The following is an 18,081-nucleotide window of genomic DNA, read 5'->3' on the forward strand; positions in this document are numbered from 1 at the left end:
TAGGCAGGTCCAGATCATATGAGGAACGGCTGAGGACTCTGGGTCTGTACTCGATGGAGTTTACAAGGTTAAAGGGGAGATCTTATTGAAACTTACAGGATACTGCGAGGCCTGAATAGAATGGACGTGGAGAGGATGTTTCCACTTGTAGGAAAAACTAGAAGCAGAGGACACCGTCTCAGATTAAAGGGATGATCCTTTAAAACAGAGATGAGAAGGAATTTCTTCAGCCAGAGGGTGGTGAATCTGTGGAACTCTTTGTCGCAGAAAGGCTGTGGAGGCCAAATCACTGAGAGTCTTTAAGACAGCGATAGATAGGTTCCTGATTAATAAGGGGATCAGGGGTTATGGGGAGAAGGCAGGAGAATGGGGATGAGAAAAATATCAGCCATGATTGAATGGCGGAGCAGATGCGATGGGCCGAGTGGCCTAATTCTGCTCCTGTCTTATGGTCTTATTGGCCGTCTTGCAATGTGGCGTTTTCTGGGTGAGTGATGTCTTCTACCAGTAGCTGATCCAGACTTTTGTGCACTCATTCCAGTAATCGTGTCCTCTACCCACCTGTCACTCTACCCTCCTGCCAGCCCACCCGTCTGTCAACCACCCACCTGTCACCCGACTCTCCTTCCATACCACCCACCTGCCACCCTACCCTCCTGCCACCCCACCCATGTCACCCTAGCCTCCCGCCACCCCACCCATGTCAACCACCTGTCACCTGTTGTGATATCACTTCATGGAATATACATATCAGTAAGTAACCAGGATGTAGAGCAGCAAGTGACTGGCAGGTAGCTGTATGGATGTAGGAATTGCAGCTGAGTATTACTTGCTGAATCCATAAAGCAGGTAGTCCGCTGAACCATCCTGAACTATATCATTAAGTAAGCCGAGCGTACAGATAGATCACCAGTCCAGGTGTGAGATTGGTGAGTTTGTGTAAAGCAGATATAGAAACACAGCATAACAGCAGCACAGAGCCTGGACATACACTGAAACCCCGGCAGGTAGGGTCCGCCTACGACAGTGCTCTGCAGAGCAGCAGTGTATGTGGGGCAGCCCGATGGGTGGTGGGCACGAGCAGCCAGTCTGTTCAGAGTTGTACCGTGCAGTGGGTTTTGAGTTGGGCAGGGTGACCTGCAGAGCCAGTGCAATGTCCTCGCCTGCCATTCCCGCACAAAAGACAAATCCACACAAAATGGAAACAAAAACTTAACTGCGTCCAGAAGAGGGAAGCGGCTAAAAGGTAAAACAGCAGCTGCTCCCGGGATCTCCCCATGGAACAGAGAGGTTACAAATCACCTACACACGGAGTGTCCGTAAAAGACGGGGACATCAGGAAAATGACCATCAATTTCCCCATGGTGAATCAGATGGCCATAGATGTCCTATCCGAATTTAGGCTTTTCAGACCATGCTTTTTAGGTTTAGCCATCACAGAAGCAGATAAACAAGCGGTGAAAATAAAGACAGTTATTGGCAGTGAGGTGCTGCATAGAGTCAATGTTTCGTGTCTGTTTGAGGGGGGGGGGGGGGGGGGGGGGGGAGAGAGAGAGAGAGAGAGGAGGCCCAGTTAAGCAATGGAATGTACTGAAGAATCAGCTTTGCGTAAAAGCGAACTTCAGGATTCACCGCCTGGCGCCGATGGCCCGCAGGGAGCAGCCACGAGAATCAATCGACCAAGTTGTCAGTCGGTGTCGTGATATGGGTGAGACTGCGGTTTTTCGGAAGCTGAACCGTCTGCATGGATTATGGAGCTGGTTTTCACTTTAACGCTGATTGAAACTTTCCAAAAAGAAACTTTCGAAGAAAAAGAAAAGTCCCGATATGGTCACACCACGAACAGATGTCAGAACGTATGAAGCCATTGTCGCTGGACAACAACAAGTAGAAACAGCAGATTCAGCTACTAATCTTGGCACAGTGGCCAGGACACAGAAAACAAGTTACTGCTGTCCTGCGTTCTCAAATATTTGCAAGGTATGCGGTGTAAAAGGACATGGCGCTCGAATGTGTAGGAAATCTAGTTCCGGACCAGGCGTTACAATCAAACACAAGTATGTGCAGCATACGGGCAACAACAACAGGGAATTTGCCAGAGACCCACATTAGTGAAAACACCATGCATGAGGTTAGCGGCCAGAAAGACCACGGTGAAGATTTAGAATGGAAAAAAATCTTCAACTGGAAAGTGAACGTGCTTTCCGCATTATGGATGTGACACAATGCATGGATAAAGTCAGTTGGAGGCTTTTGCCATTATCAGCATCATTTGCCCAAAGAAAAATGGCAAACACACGCTCACAGCCATGGTCAACACAGGAGTGAGCGTTATCAGCGTCCCAGTCAGAATCCTTAAGGATCTTGGAAGTCAATGACACAACCTCCAACAGCCAAATCGACTGTGTTCAACGGGTCACCCATGTATCCAAACGTTCATAAGAGCAGAATTAGGCCTTTGGCCCATCGCGTCTGTTCTGCCATCCGATCATGGCTGATCCCATCCTGGCCTCCACCGTCCTGCCCGTTCTCCTTAACCCTTCAACCCATTACCAATTAAAAATCTGTCTAACTCCTCCTTAACTTTACTGACTGTCCCGGCATCCACCGCACTCTGGGGTAGCGAATTCCACAGATTCACAACCCTTTGGGAGAGGTAGTTTCTCCTCATCTCTGTTTTAAATTTGCTACCTCTTATCCTCAGACTATGACCTCTCGTTCTAGAATGCCCCAAAGGTTGCATTGCAAAGGTACATTGACATAGAAATGCATAGAAAACTATAAATATTGAAACCTGATGGACACAGTAGCAGGGATACAGGCATCCACGAGAGCACCAATATACCAATCACAACAGAAGACGTCAAGAATTGAGCCAGTCCGTGACCTACAGCAGATATACCCAGACAGATTTGACGCTATAGGAAAACCTCTGGAGGTGATGCTGCACAGCAACTCTGAGAAGATGCGATTCCATCGACTGACCCTCCTAAAAGGTGCACTGTGCACATACAGGAGAACGGGTTGGGCAGCATAGAGCAAACAAAGTGCCTGCCAAGGGAGACTGTGTATGGACGAGGGATCTACCATGATATTGAGACAATAGTGAGGATGTGGAAAGTGAGCCTGAGCCACCAACCACATCAGCACAAAGAACCTCGACACCCTCGCGGGATACCATTGTGCCTCTGGTCTAAAACCACAACAGGTTTGTTCACTATCTGTTCACCCGGACTTTCTCCTAGACACTGATTACTTTTACAAGCTTCCAATCCTCAGACAACTGAAAGATTATCTCAAGTGCATCCGTGGCGGACACAATGGGTGCAATATTCAGCTTGTTCAGGGCCTTTGAACAGCTTATATTAGACAACAAGCTCCAGCACACTGGCAGACCTTCTGGGGACATCTGTGCGAAAAGGGGCAGAGACCACATGACAGCCTCACCACACTATCCCAGATGCAACATGTGGATGCGGGACTGTCGAGTCTGTGCGTAGGACAGAAAGGTTCGGGTCACACATCCTCCCCAGGGAACCTGGTCACCCACAGAAGTAATTCAAAGTTTGCAGTGAGCCAGCATCCTATGAAGTCACAACACCAAATGGAGTGACGCCAAGGAGAAACAGAAGCCAGCTGAGGGATTGCGCAACTGCATAACTCCCAGAGCTCCAACTGCATCCAAAACATATCCGGGAATGAAACTGGGAAAGGGAAACTGTGGAAGACCACCATGAAAACCACCAGTGCTCCGTTAATACACGGAACACCGATAGGTCAAGAACACCCAGTGAAAAGCCTGGATCTCACAAAGGTCATACCAGCCCAAGAAAGTCGAAAGAGAAATTGAGCATTTCCAAAATGACAGTGGGAATAAGAGAAGGGAGAATGATCCAGAGCGTGCTGACAAAATAACGTTGGGTTTAAGGCATATCCTATTATTGAATGTGTATATAGCTAACAGATTTGGAGAGGTGGTGGCAGAGTGGTATTGTCACTGGACTATTAAATCAGAGACCCAGAGTAATGCTCTGGGGACCCAGACTCAAATCCCGCCACTGCAGATGGTGAAATTTAAATTCAATAAAAATCTGGAATTAAAAGTCTAATGATGTGGAGATGTCGGCGTTGGTCGGGTGAGCACAGTGAGAGGTCTTCCAACACCAGGTTGTTTCGAGTCACTGGCTTTTGGAGAGCTGCTCCTTCCTCAGGTAAATCTGGGGAGGGAGCGGTGCTCCGAGGGCTGGTGATTCGAGGCGAACCTGTTGGTCTTTAGCCTGGTGTTGTAAGACTTCTTACTAGGACTTTAACCTGGTGTTGTAAGACTTCTTACTAAAAGTCTAATGATCACCATGAAAATCATTGTCGATTGTTGTTAAAGTCCATCTGGTTCACTAATGTGCTTTAGGGAAAAAAAATTGCCGTCCTTACCTGATCTGGCCTAAATGTGACTTCAAATCCACAGCAATTGACTCTTAACTTCCCCTCAAGGGCAATTAGAGATGGGCAACAAATGCTGGCCCAGTCTGCAACACCCTCATCCCATGAACAAATTAAAAAAATTGTGGCTAGGAAGAAATACCCCAAGAGTTGCAAATTACCACAAATTGCTTAATGCTTTAATAATGGGCAACACGGTAGCATTGTGGATAGCACAAATGCTTCACAGCTCTAGGGTCCCAGGTTCGATTCCCAGCTTGGGTCACTGTCTGTGTGGCGTCTGCATGTTCTCCCCGTGTGTGCGTGGGTTTCCTCCGGGTGCTCCGGTTTCCTCCCACAGTCCAAAGATGTGCAGGTTAGGTGGATTGGCCGTGCTAAATTGCCCTTAGTGTCCAAATTGCCCTTAGTGTTGGGTGGGGTTACTGGGTTATGGGGATAGGGAGGAGGTATGGGCTCGGGTAGGGTGCTCTTTCCAAGAGCCGGTGCAGACTCGATGGGCTGAATGGCCTCCTCCTGCACTGTAAATTCTATGAAATCACGTGGTCTATGAGGATTGATAAGCCACCTACACATTACACACTCTCTTAAACGGAGACCTATTCATGCTCCTACCACCTCTTTCACTTGCCCCCCTACCCACTTTCCTCACCCAAGCCTGCCACGCTACCCATTCACCAGCATTGACAGTGACAGTTAAACTTGATACAGAGTGGCAGCACGGTGGTGCAGTGGTTAGCCCTGCTGCATCACGGCGCCGAGGTCCCAGGTTCGATCCTGGCTCTGGGTCACTGTCCTTGTGGAGTTTGCACATTCTCCCTGTGTTTGCGTGGGTTTCGCCCCCACAACCAAAAAGATGCGCAGGGTAGGTGGATTGGCCACGCTAAATTGCCCTTAATTGCAAAAATGAATTGGACACTCTAAATTTATTTTTTAAAAACTTGTTGCAGAAATCTTCCAGCAGAACAGCAACCTTCACCATCATGTTTGTGGGCATGCAATTGACGTGAATCGTGGATTTGAACAGGAACTAACTGAAGTGTAGACTTGAGAGATGAACAGACACTTCCAACACTGATGAAGGTTCAACTCAATTTTATTAACTATTTCTCACTAACTAACACACAATGACTGTGGGTCTAAATGATGCTAACTTAAACTAGAGACCTAAGCCTTGTCCGAACCAGTTGATTCTCTCAGCACGTGGTGAGAGTCTGTGCTGGGCTGGATGAGTTCTTGTTACACCGAGAGGCAGCACCCAGAATGAGCGGGAACCGTGCTGCCCTCTGCCTTTATAGTGTGTGCATTCTAACTGGTGATTGGCTGCGGTGTTTGTACATGTTGATTGGTCCCTGTGTGTGTCCATCAGTGTATGTCTGCACCATGATATACTGGTGTATATTGTGACATCCTCCCTTTTATAAAAAATGTAAATACAGGCATGTGATAATAAATAGTGTGGGTGTGTGGAGAATGTACCTAGCTATGTGTGAGGTGCGAAGACATTTGTACAAAGCTATCTACAGGGAACAAGACTATTTACAGAGGAAGGTGCCTGGTGCAGATGACTACCATGAACTGGAACAACCAGCAAATCTATTTACAAATCACTGGATAACGAATGCAACAATGAAGGATATAGAAAAAAAACATTTCAGAAAGTCCACATGTGTACAGAGTTCATAAGTTCAGTCTCTGAGGTGGGAGACGAACTCTGGTTGACCGTAAGGGTGGCACACCACTCATCATCCTGGCCGACGCTGTGGACGTGGACGGGTTCAGTGCCACGCTTGGGGGACATCCTGTTCGTGGTAACGACGCCAATTTGGAACGGGGCCTGTGGGTCATCGCAGGCACAGTCGGAAGCAAGGTCTGGAGTAGGTTCATTGATGGCAGGCTGGATAACCCTGACGTTTCTGTGGGGCTGGGTGGACCTCCTGAAAACAGCAGGCAGGGAAGATCTGCACATTGTAGCGTAGTGGCCTCGTTTGCCACACTGCAGGCAGCTTCGGGACTTTGCGGGACATTGCCGCTTTAAGTGGGCGGAGCCGCATTTGCCGCACGCCGGAGCGTCGAGAGGTTCGGCGCGCCACCGCGCATGCGCGGGGTGATCCTGCGGGGCGCGCACCTGTGCGAAGCGGTCCGTGACGTCAGCACGCTCACTGCGTGTAAGCGCGGGACTCTGTGAAAAGCGTGCGAAATGGCCGCCATCGTTTTGATCCAGAGTCTGAAAAGATGTAATAATTTGGACCCGTTCTGCCTCGTAAGGGGCTTGCCGCGCCGTTTCAGCGGCCTGGATGCAGGAGTAGCGTGTGGAGGCATGTTCATGAAGTACACAGGTCTCAATGGCCGTAGAGAGAGTGAGCTGCTTTACTTTTAGTAGCTGCTGGCGCAGGGGCTCAGATTGAACACCAAAAACAATCTGGTCACGGAGCATAGAGTCAGAGGTGGACCCGTAGTTGCAGGACTGCGCAAGGATGCGGAGGTGGGTAATAAAGGACTGGAAAGGCTCATCCTTACCCTGAATTCGCTGCTGAAACATGTATCTCTCGAAGCTCTCGTTGACCTCGACCGCACAGTGGCTGTCAAACTTTAGAATTACGGTCTTGAACTTCGATTTGTCCTCCCCCTCGTCGAAGGTGAGCGAGTTGAAAATGTGCAGAGCAAGGTCACCAGCTGTGAAGAGAAAGAGAGCAATCTTCCGTGCGTCCGAGGCAGCTTCCAGGCCCCTGGCCTCGAGGTACAGCTGGAAGCGCTGTTTCAAAAGTTTCCAGTTGGAGCCCAGATTCCCGGCAATGCGGAGAGGCGGCGGCGGGCGAACGGAGTCCATTTTGTAGGATGGCGCGAGACTGGTGGAAGGCAGATCACTGAAAGGCAGGTCTCAGAAGTGGTAGAATCACTCAACTTCTGGTACCATGAAGTGTTGGCTAGTGTAGACTTGAGAGATGAACAGACACTTCCAACACTGATGAAGGTTCAACTCAATTTTATTAACTACTCCTAACTAACTAACACACGATGACTGTGGGTCTAAATGATGCTAACTTAAACTAGAGACCTAAGCCTTGTCTGAATCAGTTGATTCTCTCAGCACATGGTGTGAGTCTGTGCTGGGCTGGATGAGTTCTTGTTACACTGAGAGGCAGCACCCAGAATGAGCGGGAACCGTGGTGCCCTCTGCCTTTATAGTGTGTGTATTCTAACTGGTGATTGGCTGCGGTGTTGATTGGTCCCTGTGTGTGTCCATCAGTGTGTGTCTGCACCATGATATACTGGTGTATATTATGACACTAACTAGTACAATTCAAAGTGTGGTTTGGGCTCAATGACCTGATTCTACCCCCCCCCCCCCCCCCCCCCCCCCCCCTCCCCGGTGGGTTGCAGATGCTCCATTATCGAGTGTATTCAAAGCTGAGACGGATAGACACTTGGTCCCTCAGACAATCGAGGGTTATGGAGAGCAAGGGGGAAAGTGGAGTCGAGGCAGAAAATCAACATTTTGAATATTGAAGCAGGTTTGAGGGGCCCAATGGTCAGCTTACGGCTGCTCCTATATCCTTATGTTCTTACTGAAGGAGGAAATTAGGAAAAAGTGCTTTCACTGGAAGGAGGCTCATTAAGCAGAGGACGCAGGCTTGGCAAATTGACCAGTGAGGGGGTGATGAAGGGATTTCATTTTACAAGTTCTGATGATCAACACAGAGTCAGAACATTGTGGTTCAAGGCCCACTCCAAAAATGTGAGCGCAAGATCATGGCCGACACTCCAGTGCTGTGCTGAGGGGGTGCTGCACTGCTGGAGATGCCATTTCTCAGGTGAAGCATTAAACTAACGCCCGTCTGCCCTCACAGGTAGATGTAAAATATCCCATTTATTTCAAAGAGCGTATGGCAATGTCACCGGCTACTAATTCAGAATTCCCGAAAATGCTTCAAGCACATGGGTTCCAACGGCAGCTGGTGGAATTTAAATTTAAATTCAATCAATCAATCTGGAATATAAACCTAGTCTCAGTAACGACGACCGTGAAGAACGATCAATTGTTGTTACAACCCATCTGGTTCACTGATGATAAAGTGCCACATCAATGAGATTAGAGAATGCACGATTTGAGTCTTTTCATGATTGGCAGGAGTGGGGTCCCGCGGGGTCTGTGCTGGGGCCTCAACTTTTTACAATTTATATCAGTGACCTGGATGATGGGTGTGAAGTCATGGTCGCTAAATTTGCAGACGACACAAAGATAGGTAGGACCGTATTTTATGAAGAAGACACAAGGAGGCTGCCGATGGATCTAGATAGGTTGAGTGAGTGGGCAAAATCCGACAGATTAAGTAAAATGTGAGAAAATGTGAAGTTGCTCACTTTGGCAGGAAGAGTAAAGAAAAAGCAGAATATTACTTTAACGGAGGACGGCTACAGAATTCCAAGGTGCAGTAGGATCAAGGTGATTCAGTGCATGAGTCAGAAAAGGTTAATATGCAGGTACAGCAAGTAATTAAGAAGGGTAATGGAATGGTATTCTTTATTACGGGAGGAATTGAACATTAAAATAAGGAGGTTATACTTCAGTTATACAGGGCATTGGAGAGACCACATCTTGAATATTGTGTGTAGTTTCGTCTCATAATTTAACAAAGGATGATGTAAATGTGTTGGAGGTGGTTCGGAGGAGCTTTACCACACTGATACTTGGAACGGGCGGATTGTCTTCTGAAAATAGGTTGGACAAATGGACTTGTTTCCACGAGTTGAGAAGAGTGAGCGTTGACTTGATCCAAGTGTATAAGATCCTGAACGGTATTGACAAGGTGGACGTGGAAAGGGTGTTACCTCTTGCAGGTGAGTCGAGTACCAGAGGTCACTTTTAAATTTAGGGCTTTCCCTTTTAGGACAGAGATGAGGATAATATTTTCTTTCAAGAGGGTTGTGGGACTTTGGAACACTCTGAACACTCTTCTGTGATGGAAGCAGGATCGTTGAATATTTGTAAGGCACAGTCAGGTAGATCAAAGATTATCGAGGGTAGATGGGAATGTGGAATTCGAAACAGGTCAGCCATGAAGCTACTGAATGGCACAGCAGGCTCGAGGGACCTAGTGGCCTACTTCTGCTCCTATTTCATATGTTTGTATGTGTGCACATTCGTCACGTCCTTTAGGGAAGGAAATCTGCCATCGTTACTTGGTCTGGCCTGCATGTGACTCCAGACCCACGGCAATGTTGTTGACATTCAATTGCCCTCTGAATGACCTAGCAAACCATTTGGTTCAAAGGGCAATTAAGAATGAGCAACAAATGCTGACCTTTTCGGTGAGAAAAAAAAGAGGAGGGGAGTTATCCCCAGTTTCCAGGAGATATTAATCGCTTAATCAGAATCACAGAAACAGGCTACCTGGTCCTTAACACCTTACTGATTGTGGGAGCTTGCTGTATGCACATTTGCTGTCTCAATTTCTACATTCCAACAATGACTACACTTCACAAGCACCACTGCTTGACAGGGGATGGAAGATGAATCAACAGTAAATTTCAAAACTAATTGAAGAAATATTAGAAAAGGTAAAACTGCAGAGTTTAACTCCACAAATTCATCTGCATTATGTAATCCCAAATAACCTTGCCACTAAAAACGTCACGCAATGGATTGCTTTGAAGTGGAGAGGTTAAAGTCCAGGTGACGCTCCTGGTTAGTGAGATAATGTCTCTGTACCAAGACAATATCAAAGCAGAAACTTTCCCAAAAACAGAACGTGACCCAGTGTCTGAGATGGAGCAGGACCCCAAACTCCTGCTGCCCTCTGGCCTGGAACCCCAGGAAGAGGCAGGGGAGGACACCTCTGTTGTTAGTCCTCTGGGTGGGTTGGCAACAGACCAGCTGGTGCAGTGGGTGTATTGAGAGGGCTGGACACTGACAGTGATGACCCGAAGGGGGTCATGGATCGGTGGAGGGCATTGGGGGTGGTTCAGAGTTCATTTCCAGTGAGGTGATGGATGCGCCCCTGCTCACCATTGGTTTCCTTAAAGTCCCTTGAAGGAGAAAGTGGTGTCACAGTGGTAGTCATTGGACTAGTAATCCAGAGACCCAGGGTAATGTTCTGGAGATCTGGGTTCGAATCCCACAGCAGGTGGAGAAATTTTAATTCAATAAAAAATCTGAAATGAAAATGTTAATTAAACCATTGTCATAAAAATCCATCTGGTCACTAAAGTCATTAGGGAAGGAAATCTGCTGTTATTCTCTGGTCAACATGGCTTCAGACCCACAGCAATGGGGTTGACTTTTAATTGCATTCAACTGTTAAGCAGCATCTACATTCGACGTCGGCATCAGAAATGACAACGGCAAACCCAGCTGTCAACCCTTCAAAGTCTTCCTCACTAACGTTTGGAGGATTGTGCCTAAATTGGGAGAATTGTCTCACGGACCAGTCTAGCAATAACCTGACATAGTCATACTCGCGGAATTATATCTTACAGATAATGTCGAAGGCACGGCCACCGGAAGACCAGACCCAGCAGAGGTAGTGGCACAGTAGTATACCGTCATGAGGGAGTTACCGGGGGGGGGGGGGGGGGGGGGGGATTGTCCTATGGTGAGAAGTTGAGTCTCGATTTTCTCGAGTTTAGAAGAATGAAATGATCTCATTGAAACATTCAAGATTATGAAGAGGTTTGATAGGGTAGATACTTCGGTTTCTGCTCACTGGGAAAACTAGCTCAATGTCAGGATCAGGGGTCAATCATTTAGCACTGCGAGGGGGTAAAACATTTTCACTCAAAGACCTTTGAACCTTTGGAATTCTCTATCCCAGAGGATTGTGGGTACACCATTCTTGTATTTAACGCTGGGATAGACAGATGTTCTGGGCCCAAGCATTTTCAGGTGCTTCATCAATGACTTTTCTTCCATCATAAGGTCAAAAGTGGGGATATTCGCCGATGACTGCACAAATGTTCAGCACCATTCACGGCTCCTCAGATACTGAAGCAGTCCATGTCCAAATGCAGCAAGGCCAGGACAATATCCAGGCTTGGGCTGACAAGTAGCATTTGCACCACAGAGGTGCCAGGTAATGACCATCACCAACGAAGAGAATCTAACCATCATCTCTTGATATTCAATGGTGTAACCATGAACTGAATCCCCGCTATCAACATCCTGGGATGTTCCGCAAAGATTCGACCCCTCCACCACCGACGAGCAGTGGCAGTCGTGTGTACCATCTACAAGATGCACTGCAGGAACTCACCAAAAATTCTTAGTTAGCACCTTCCAAACCCACGACCACTACCATCTAGAAGGACAAGGGCAGCAGATTCCCGGGAACCCCACCACCTGGATGTTTCCCTCCAAGTCACTCACCATCCCGAATTAGAAATATGAAAAAAAAAAGAAATGAAATGAAAATCGCTTTTCATAGACTTCAAATGAAGTTACTGTGAAAAGCCCCTAGTCGCCACATTCCGGCGCCTTTTCGGAGAGGCTGGTACGGGAATTGAACCCGCGCTGCTGGCCTGCCTTGGTCTGCTTTAAAAGCCAGCTATTTAGCCCTGTGCTAAACCAGCCCCTTATATATATCGCCATCCCTTCACTGTCACTGTGTCAAAATCCTGGAACTCATTCCCTAACAGCACTGTGGGTGTACCTACACCTCAGGGACTGCAGCGGTTAAAGAAGGCAGCTCGTCACCACCTTTGCAAGGGCAGCTAGGGTTGGGCAATGAATGTTGGCCGGGCCAGGGACACCCACACCCAGTGAATAAATTTTAAAGAAGGAACTCCGGAAATTCCTCGCTGAATAGCTGGGTTGCCATGATACATTCCAGCTGTCCCTTGGCCCTTGACCACAGATCAGAGCTGGTGCAGCTTATCTGGTCCATCAGCTCTGACTAAAGACGGCGCAAGTGTGACCCAAAATGAGCTGTGCTGGCTCAGGACGTTCTTCGCCAGGCTGCTGAGTGTTGGTGGTGGGTTGCACTCTCATGAAGACCACCAGAGCCAGCCTCATCGCAGAGGCACTCGGGATATTTCTCAGCTTCTTGTGTTTTAAGGAGGGGGAAGTACGTTCAGGCAGGAAATCCATACAATTCTGGGAGACAAAGCCACGTGGCTCCTGGAGAGACAGAGGAGGGCCTACATGAGTCAACTGCCGTCTAATTCAGGCGGGCTGGCTACCTTGTTAGCCCCACATATTTAGCCAGAGATCTTGGATTCTCTCTCTCGAGGCGGAGCTCTCTCCCATCAGGAGTGGCCATCATCTTGGTGCTGCTGCTGAAGAATCTTCACCTACACCACAACAGGTTCATGTGGCTGGAGGAAGACAGGGCTGCTAAGATGACCGGAGTCGGGGACGTACTGAATGGCGGAGGAGGGGGCTGGATGTCACCGCAAGACGTGCGTCCCCGCACAGTATACAGTTCATGGTGAAAAATGTGGTGCCGTGTGCTCGCAGTGTCAAGGCAGCTCAAGTGTATGGAACTCGCCCATCCAAGCTGACACCGCCACTACAGAACAGTCTTGTACAATAAATGGCAAGGTTGATTCATGGACTCCAGGCTGCTTACCCCCGGTACCAGAATCTGGAACTCTCCAGATGTGCGAGCACCTAAACCAGAATCCCCATAGAGAGGCCAAGGTCCCTTTAAAATACCGCATTCTCCTCACCCTCAGCCTAATAATAATAATAATCTTTTTATTGTCACAAGTATGAAGTTACTGTGAAAAGCTCTTAGTTGTCACATTCCAGCGCCTTTTCGGGCAAGCTGGTACGGGAATTGAACCCGCACTGCTGGCCTTTTTCTGCATTTACAAACCAGCTGTCTAGCCCACTGAGCTAAACCAGCCCACAGTGCCGGAGGTTATCATACTATAAGACCATAAGACATAGGAGTGGAAGTAAGGCCATTCGGCCCATCGAGTCCACTCCACCATTCAATCATGGTTGATTTCAACTCCATTTACCCGCTCTCTCCCCATAGCCCTTAATTCCTCGAGAAATCAAGAATTACTGAACAGGCAGGAGCTGAGCTGGACGAGAGCAGATCAGCACTATGATCCCAGGGTCTGGCACCCACAGAGTGAGGTGTCTATCACTCCCCTGCGGATGGTCCAAGACAGTCTGACCATCACTTGCCCCCTGAGTGCTAGCCACCTTGCAAAACCCCGGGACCCTTTTGAAGATACTTAATCAGGAGGTTGCAATAATCCCCCCAGGCAGGTGAATTCTGAATCCTCCCAAGTCACCCAAAACATGACTAATCCCAGGACCAGTCAAGGTCCTTGCAGGCTCAATAAACATTGGAGCAGGGCACTGCCATTGTCCCTGGTAATTGTGTGCTGGATGTGCCAGTATGAATGAGAGAATGTCTGTACACTTCAGCACTTCCCATTAAATAAAAATCTTCCATGGGGAAGGCATGTCATAGATACATAGATAAACAGAAGATAGGAGCAGGAGACGACCTTTTGGCACTTCAAACCTGCTCCGTCATTCATCACAATCATGGCTGATCATCCAATTCAATAGCCTAATACTGCTTTCTCCCCATAGCCTTTGATCCCATTCTCCCCAAGTGCTATATCTAGCCGCCTCTTGAATATGTTCAATGTTTTTGCATCAACTACTTCCTGTGGTCGTGAATTCCACAGACTCAACGCTCTTTGGGTGAAGAAATGTCTCCTCATCTCTGTCTGAAATGGTTTACCTTGAATCCTCAGGCTGTGGCCCCTGTGGACACACCCACCATTGGTAACCTTTTCCCTGCATCTACCCTGTCTAGTCCTGTTAGAATTTTATAAGTCACTATGAGATACCCCCTCATTCTTCTGAACTCCAGCGAGAACAATCCTAACCTAGTCAATCTCTCCTCATGTGACAATCCCGCCATTCCTGGAATCAGCCTGGTAAACCTTCGCTGCCCTCCCTCGAGAGCAAGAACATCCTTCCTCAGAGAAGGAGACCAAAACTGCACACAATAATTGTCCTGGCCAGAGGACAGGAAGAAAATATATTTGTACATTTACGTCAACTGGGCTATTCAGTAAAATTGTTTTTTTTTAATGGACCAAGACTTCACCTTGACTGGCCGGGACTCATACCAGAGGAATTTCAGACAAACAACAGAGTTGCATTATCTCGAAAGGTGCGATGCCCCATCCTGGAACTGTACAAAACTTCCTTACATTTCTAAAGAGGAATTGTGCCTGGATCACGGTTTGTCTGCAAAGGACAAAAAGGATCCGGACTCTCATTAAACACCTCAACATCCCAGACCTGGGAAAATGCATCCTTTCTCCAACATCCAGGAGAGGTGGGAGATATGTCACATGACCTCCCCCCAAGCTGTTAGAACCTGTTATATTGCCGTATGGTCCTGAAGTCAGGCGGCCACTGTTTGATCTCCGAAGAGAAGCAGGACTGCAGGCCAACAGCCTGTCTCTATCTACCATTTCCCATTTCACAGCGAGCAGCAGAAAGAGCCCATGTCCTGGTAGAGAATTGCCTGGCCCTCGTCTACACTGTGAACCCGTGGAAAATTGGAACTTCAGTACTTGCGCCTTCAAACCTAATTCATCTCTACGTGCCTGCTCCCAGCATGGACTTTCTCACTTCTGGAAAGATGGATCATTCTGCAATGGTCAGTCTACCACCCTCTGAGGGACTACGCCATTGGACCCTTGCTTCTGGACTCTGGACTAATGTAAAACCTGAACTCATTATTAATGTGGTCTCCCTGTACCCTTTTCTCTGCCTTATCCTTCTTTTATTTTAGGAGTGCAGAAGGGACGGACATCGTGAAACCTCTTTCCTGCGTTTCGTGTGTATGTAAAATAACCCTTATCTCAGATTTTCTGCAGGGCTTATTTTATTTATAGAGGATTAATGAAAATGAAAATCAATTATTGTCACAAGTAGGCTTCAATGAAGTTACTGTGAAAAGCCCCTAGTCGCCACATTCCAGTGCCTGTTCGGGAGGCTGGTACGGGAATGGAACCCGCGCTGCAGGCCTGCCTTGGTCTGCTTTCAAAGCCAGCGATTTAGCCCAGTGTGCTAAACCATCCCTGGGACACTCCAAACCCTCACTTATTAAGGGAGGAACAAAAATCAAAAAAACCTTTCTGTTTCCAGGCAGGTCGTGACATGAGAGGAGAAATCAGGGCTGGTTTGATTAACTCCCCGCCTGTCTCCAAGACGGGCAGATGTGGACGGGATGTTTTCCCCGGCTGGTGAATCCAAAACCAGGGGACACAGTCTCAGAATAAGGGGCAGGCCATTTCAGACTGAGATGAGGAAGAATTTCTTCACTCAGAGGATGGTGACTCTTTGCAATTCTCCGCCCCAGAGGGATGTGAAGGCTCAGTCATCGAGTACATTGGAGACTGAGGAGGACAGATTTCTGGCTATTAATGACATCAGGAGATATGGAGACAGTGGAAAACTTGGTGGGAGGGGTGGATAATCAGCCATGAATGGCGGAGCAGACTCTGCAGACCGAAAGTCCGACTCCAGCTCCTATTTCCTATGCTCCTGCGGGGAAGCTAAAACTGGGGGCCATAAAGTATTGAAAAATCAATCCGATTAAGGAATTCTGGATAAGCTAGTGAGGGGTGAGTATATGGAACTCGCCATGACAAGGAGTCACTCAGGTGAATAGCACGGATCGGTTTGATGGGAAGTCAGCTAAGTACATGGGAATGGAACAGAAGAATTTGTTGATATGGTGAGATGAGGCAAGGTGGGAGAAAGCTTGTGTTCAGCAAAAGACCAGCGTGGACCAGATGGGCTGGATGGCCTGTTTCTGCGCCACTCAATGCACACCGTCGCTGTTGAAATCACAAACCAACTGAAAGAACAACTCACCCATGATACCACTCGGCCGTTGAAGCAGGGCAACTTGGCATTGTCATCGGATATCTCCTCCTTTACAACCCTGCAGGGACAAGGAAATGGTGTTAGTTTGACTGAAGCCCCTCACCACGGTCATTGTATCTGAGCCAGAAGGTTGTACGGTGGCGATCAAGAACACAGTAATCAAGTTTAAGATACTCCCGCTGAGATTCCTGATTGGGAATATTGAACCTACACCTGGAAAATTCATAAATGTTTACTTTGTGTCCTCTCATGATTCTAAGCCAGGAAATGGCCCCAACGTGTTCATGTAGCAAGGAAAGAACCCCCCCCCCCCACCCCTTCCCCCCTCCCTCAGGGTGGAATACTGAAGGGAATCACCTGCCCAACTGTTTCTGAGACCTGGCTCGGTAGGTACGGAACTCGACTCTGAATCAGAAGGTCATTGGGTCAAGTTCCACTCCAGGGCCTCAAGAACATAATCCTGGTAGACTGTACGGCGAGGTACGGAGAGTTGCATTGTTGAAAGTGCTGTCTTTCTGATGACAAGTCAAGCCAAGGCTGCATCTGCCCTCAAGCATTGAAACAGAGAAAATAGGTGCAGGAGTAGGTCATTTGGCCCTTCGAGCCTGCACCACCATTCAATATCATCAGGGCTGACCATGCAAATTCAGTATCCCACTCCCGCTTTCTCTCCATACCCCTTGATCCGTTTATCTTCAAGGGCCACGTCCAGTTCCCTCTTCAATATATCCAAAAACTGGCCGCAACATTATCTCGAGACTGTACTCTCTAGTTCGCGACTTTCCTGCCACAGAAAACCGCCTCTCAGCACCTTCCCCGTCAAGGCCGAAGAATCTTATAAGTTCACTTGCCATCCTTCTAAACTTCGCAATGCACAGGCCCGTTTTACTCCATCAAAAGACAACTCATCCCAGGAACCAATCCTGTGAACCAGGCAAGTATATTCTTCCTTGGGTACGGAAACCAGACCTGCACCCTGTACTCCAGGTGTGGTCTCACCACAAGTACTCTTGCAAACAGTGGTGGGCAACCTGTGGCCCGGGGATCACATGTTGCCCACCTGGGTTCGGAGTGGGGCCCACGAGACCCTTTGTTGAACGTTGTCCACTCACATTCCACTCATCTCCGTCCACGCAGTTTCTTTCCTACCGGGCTGGCTGAAGTGAATCGCAGGTAAAGCCAGGGCGAGTGAGGCGAGGAACGTGCTGATTGCTCACAACACTGACTGTGAGGGCCGTGCTCTCTCTCAGTGTCCAAAGTGTGAATATTTATTTTGTTTTAACCATTTGAAGTTCTATTATTATATAAATGATTAAGCATTTTCTATAACTCGTTAGGAAATATTTGTTGCGTTTTAAATGTATTTAATCAGATTCATGGGGTCATGGTTAGTTAATAAGCCCGGTTTCAATCTTGCGGCTCACTGAGATGAAAATGAAATGAATAAAAATCGCTTATCGTCACAAGTAGGCTTCAAATGAAGTTACTGTGAAAAGCCCCTCGTCGCCACATTCCGGCGCCTGCTCGGGGAGGCTGGTACGGGAATTGAACCCGCGCTGCTGGCCCGTCTTGGTCTGCTTTCAAAGTCGGCGATTTAGCCCTGTGCTAAACCTGCCCCACAGAAGGAGGGACACTCATGGGGCCCATTCACTGGCCCAGGTTGCCCAGCACTGCTCTAAATGCCTGTAATAAGGGCTAACATACCATTTTCCTTCGTACATGCACGTGATTCATGTATAAGGACACCCATTATTCTGGTAAGACCTTAC

At 48.0% G+C, this 18,081-nt stretch overlaps 1 protein-coding gene across 1 annotated transcript in view; it reads right to left on the reverse strand.

Annotated features, from left to right (window-relative positions):
- LOC119975797 (segment polarity protein dishevelled homolog DVL-3) overlaps nt 1-18,081 on the reverse strand; it is a 137,886-nt gene that overhangs the window by 87,071 nt on the left and 32,734 nt on the right. Inside the window, exon 2 of the mRNA XM_038815654.1 lies at nt 16,301-16,370. Within this exon, the coding sequence (XP_038671582.1) occupies nt 16,301-16,370 (70 nt within the window). The remainder of the gene's footprint in view (nt 1-16,300; nt 16,371-18,081) is intronic.

Source organism: Scyliorhinus canicula, chromosome 13 (genome assembly GCF_902713615.1).
Source record: "Scyliorhinus canicula chromosome 13, sScyCan1.1, whole genome shotgun sequence".
NCBI classification, from domain to species: Eukaryota; Metazoa; Chordata; class Chondrichthyes; order Carcharhiniformes; family Scyliorhinidae; genus Scyliorhinus; species Scyliorhinus canicula.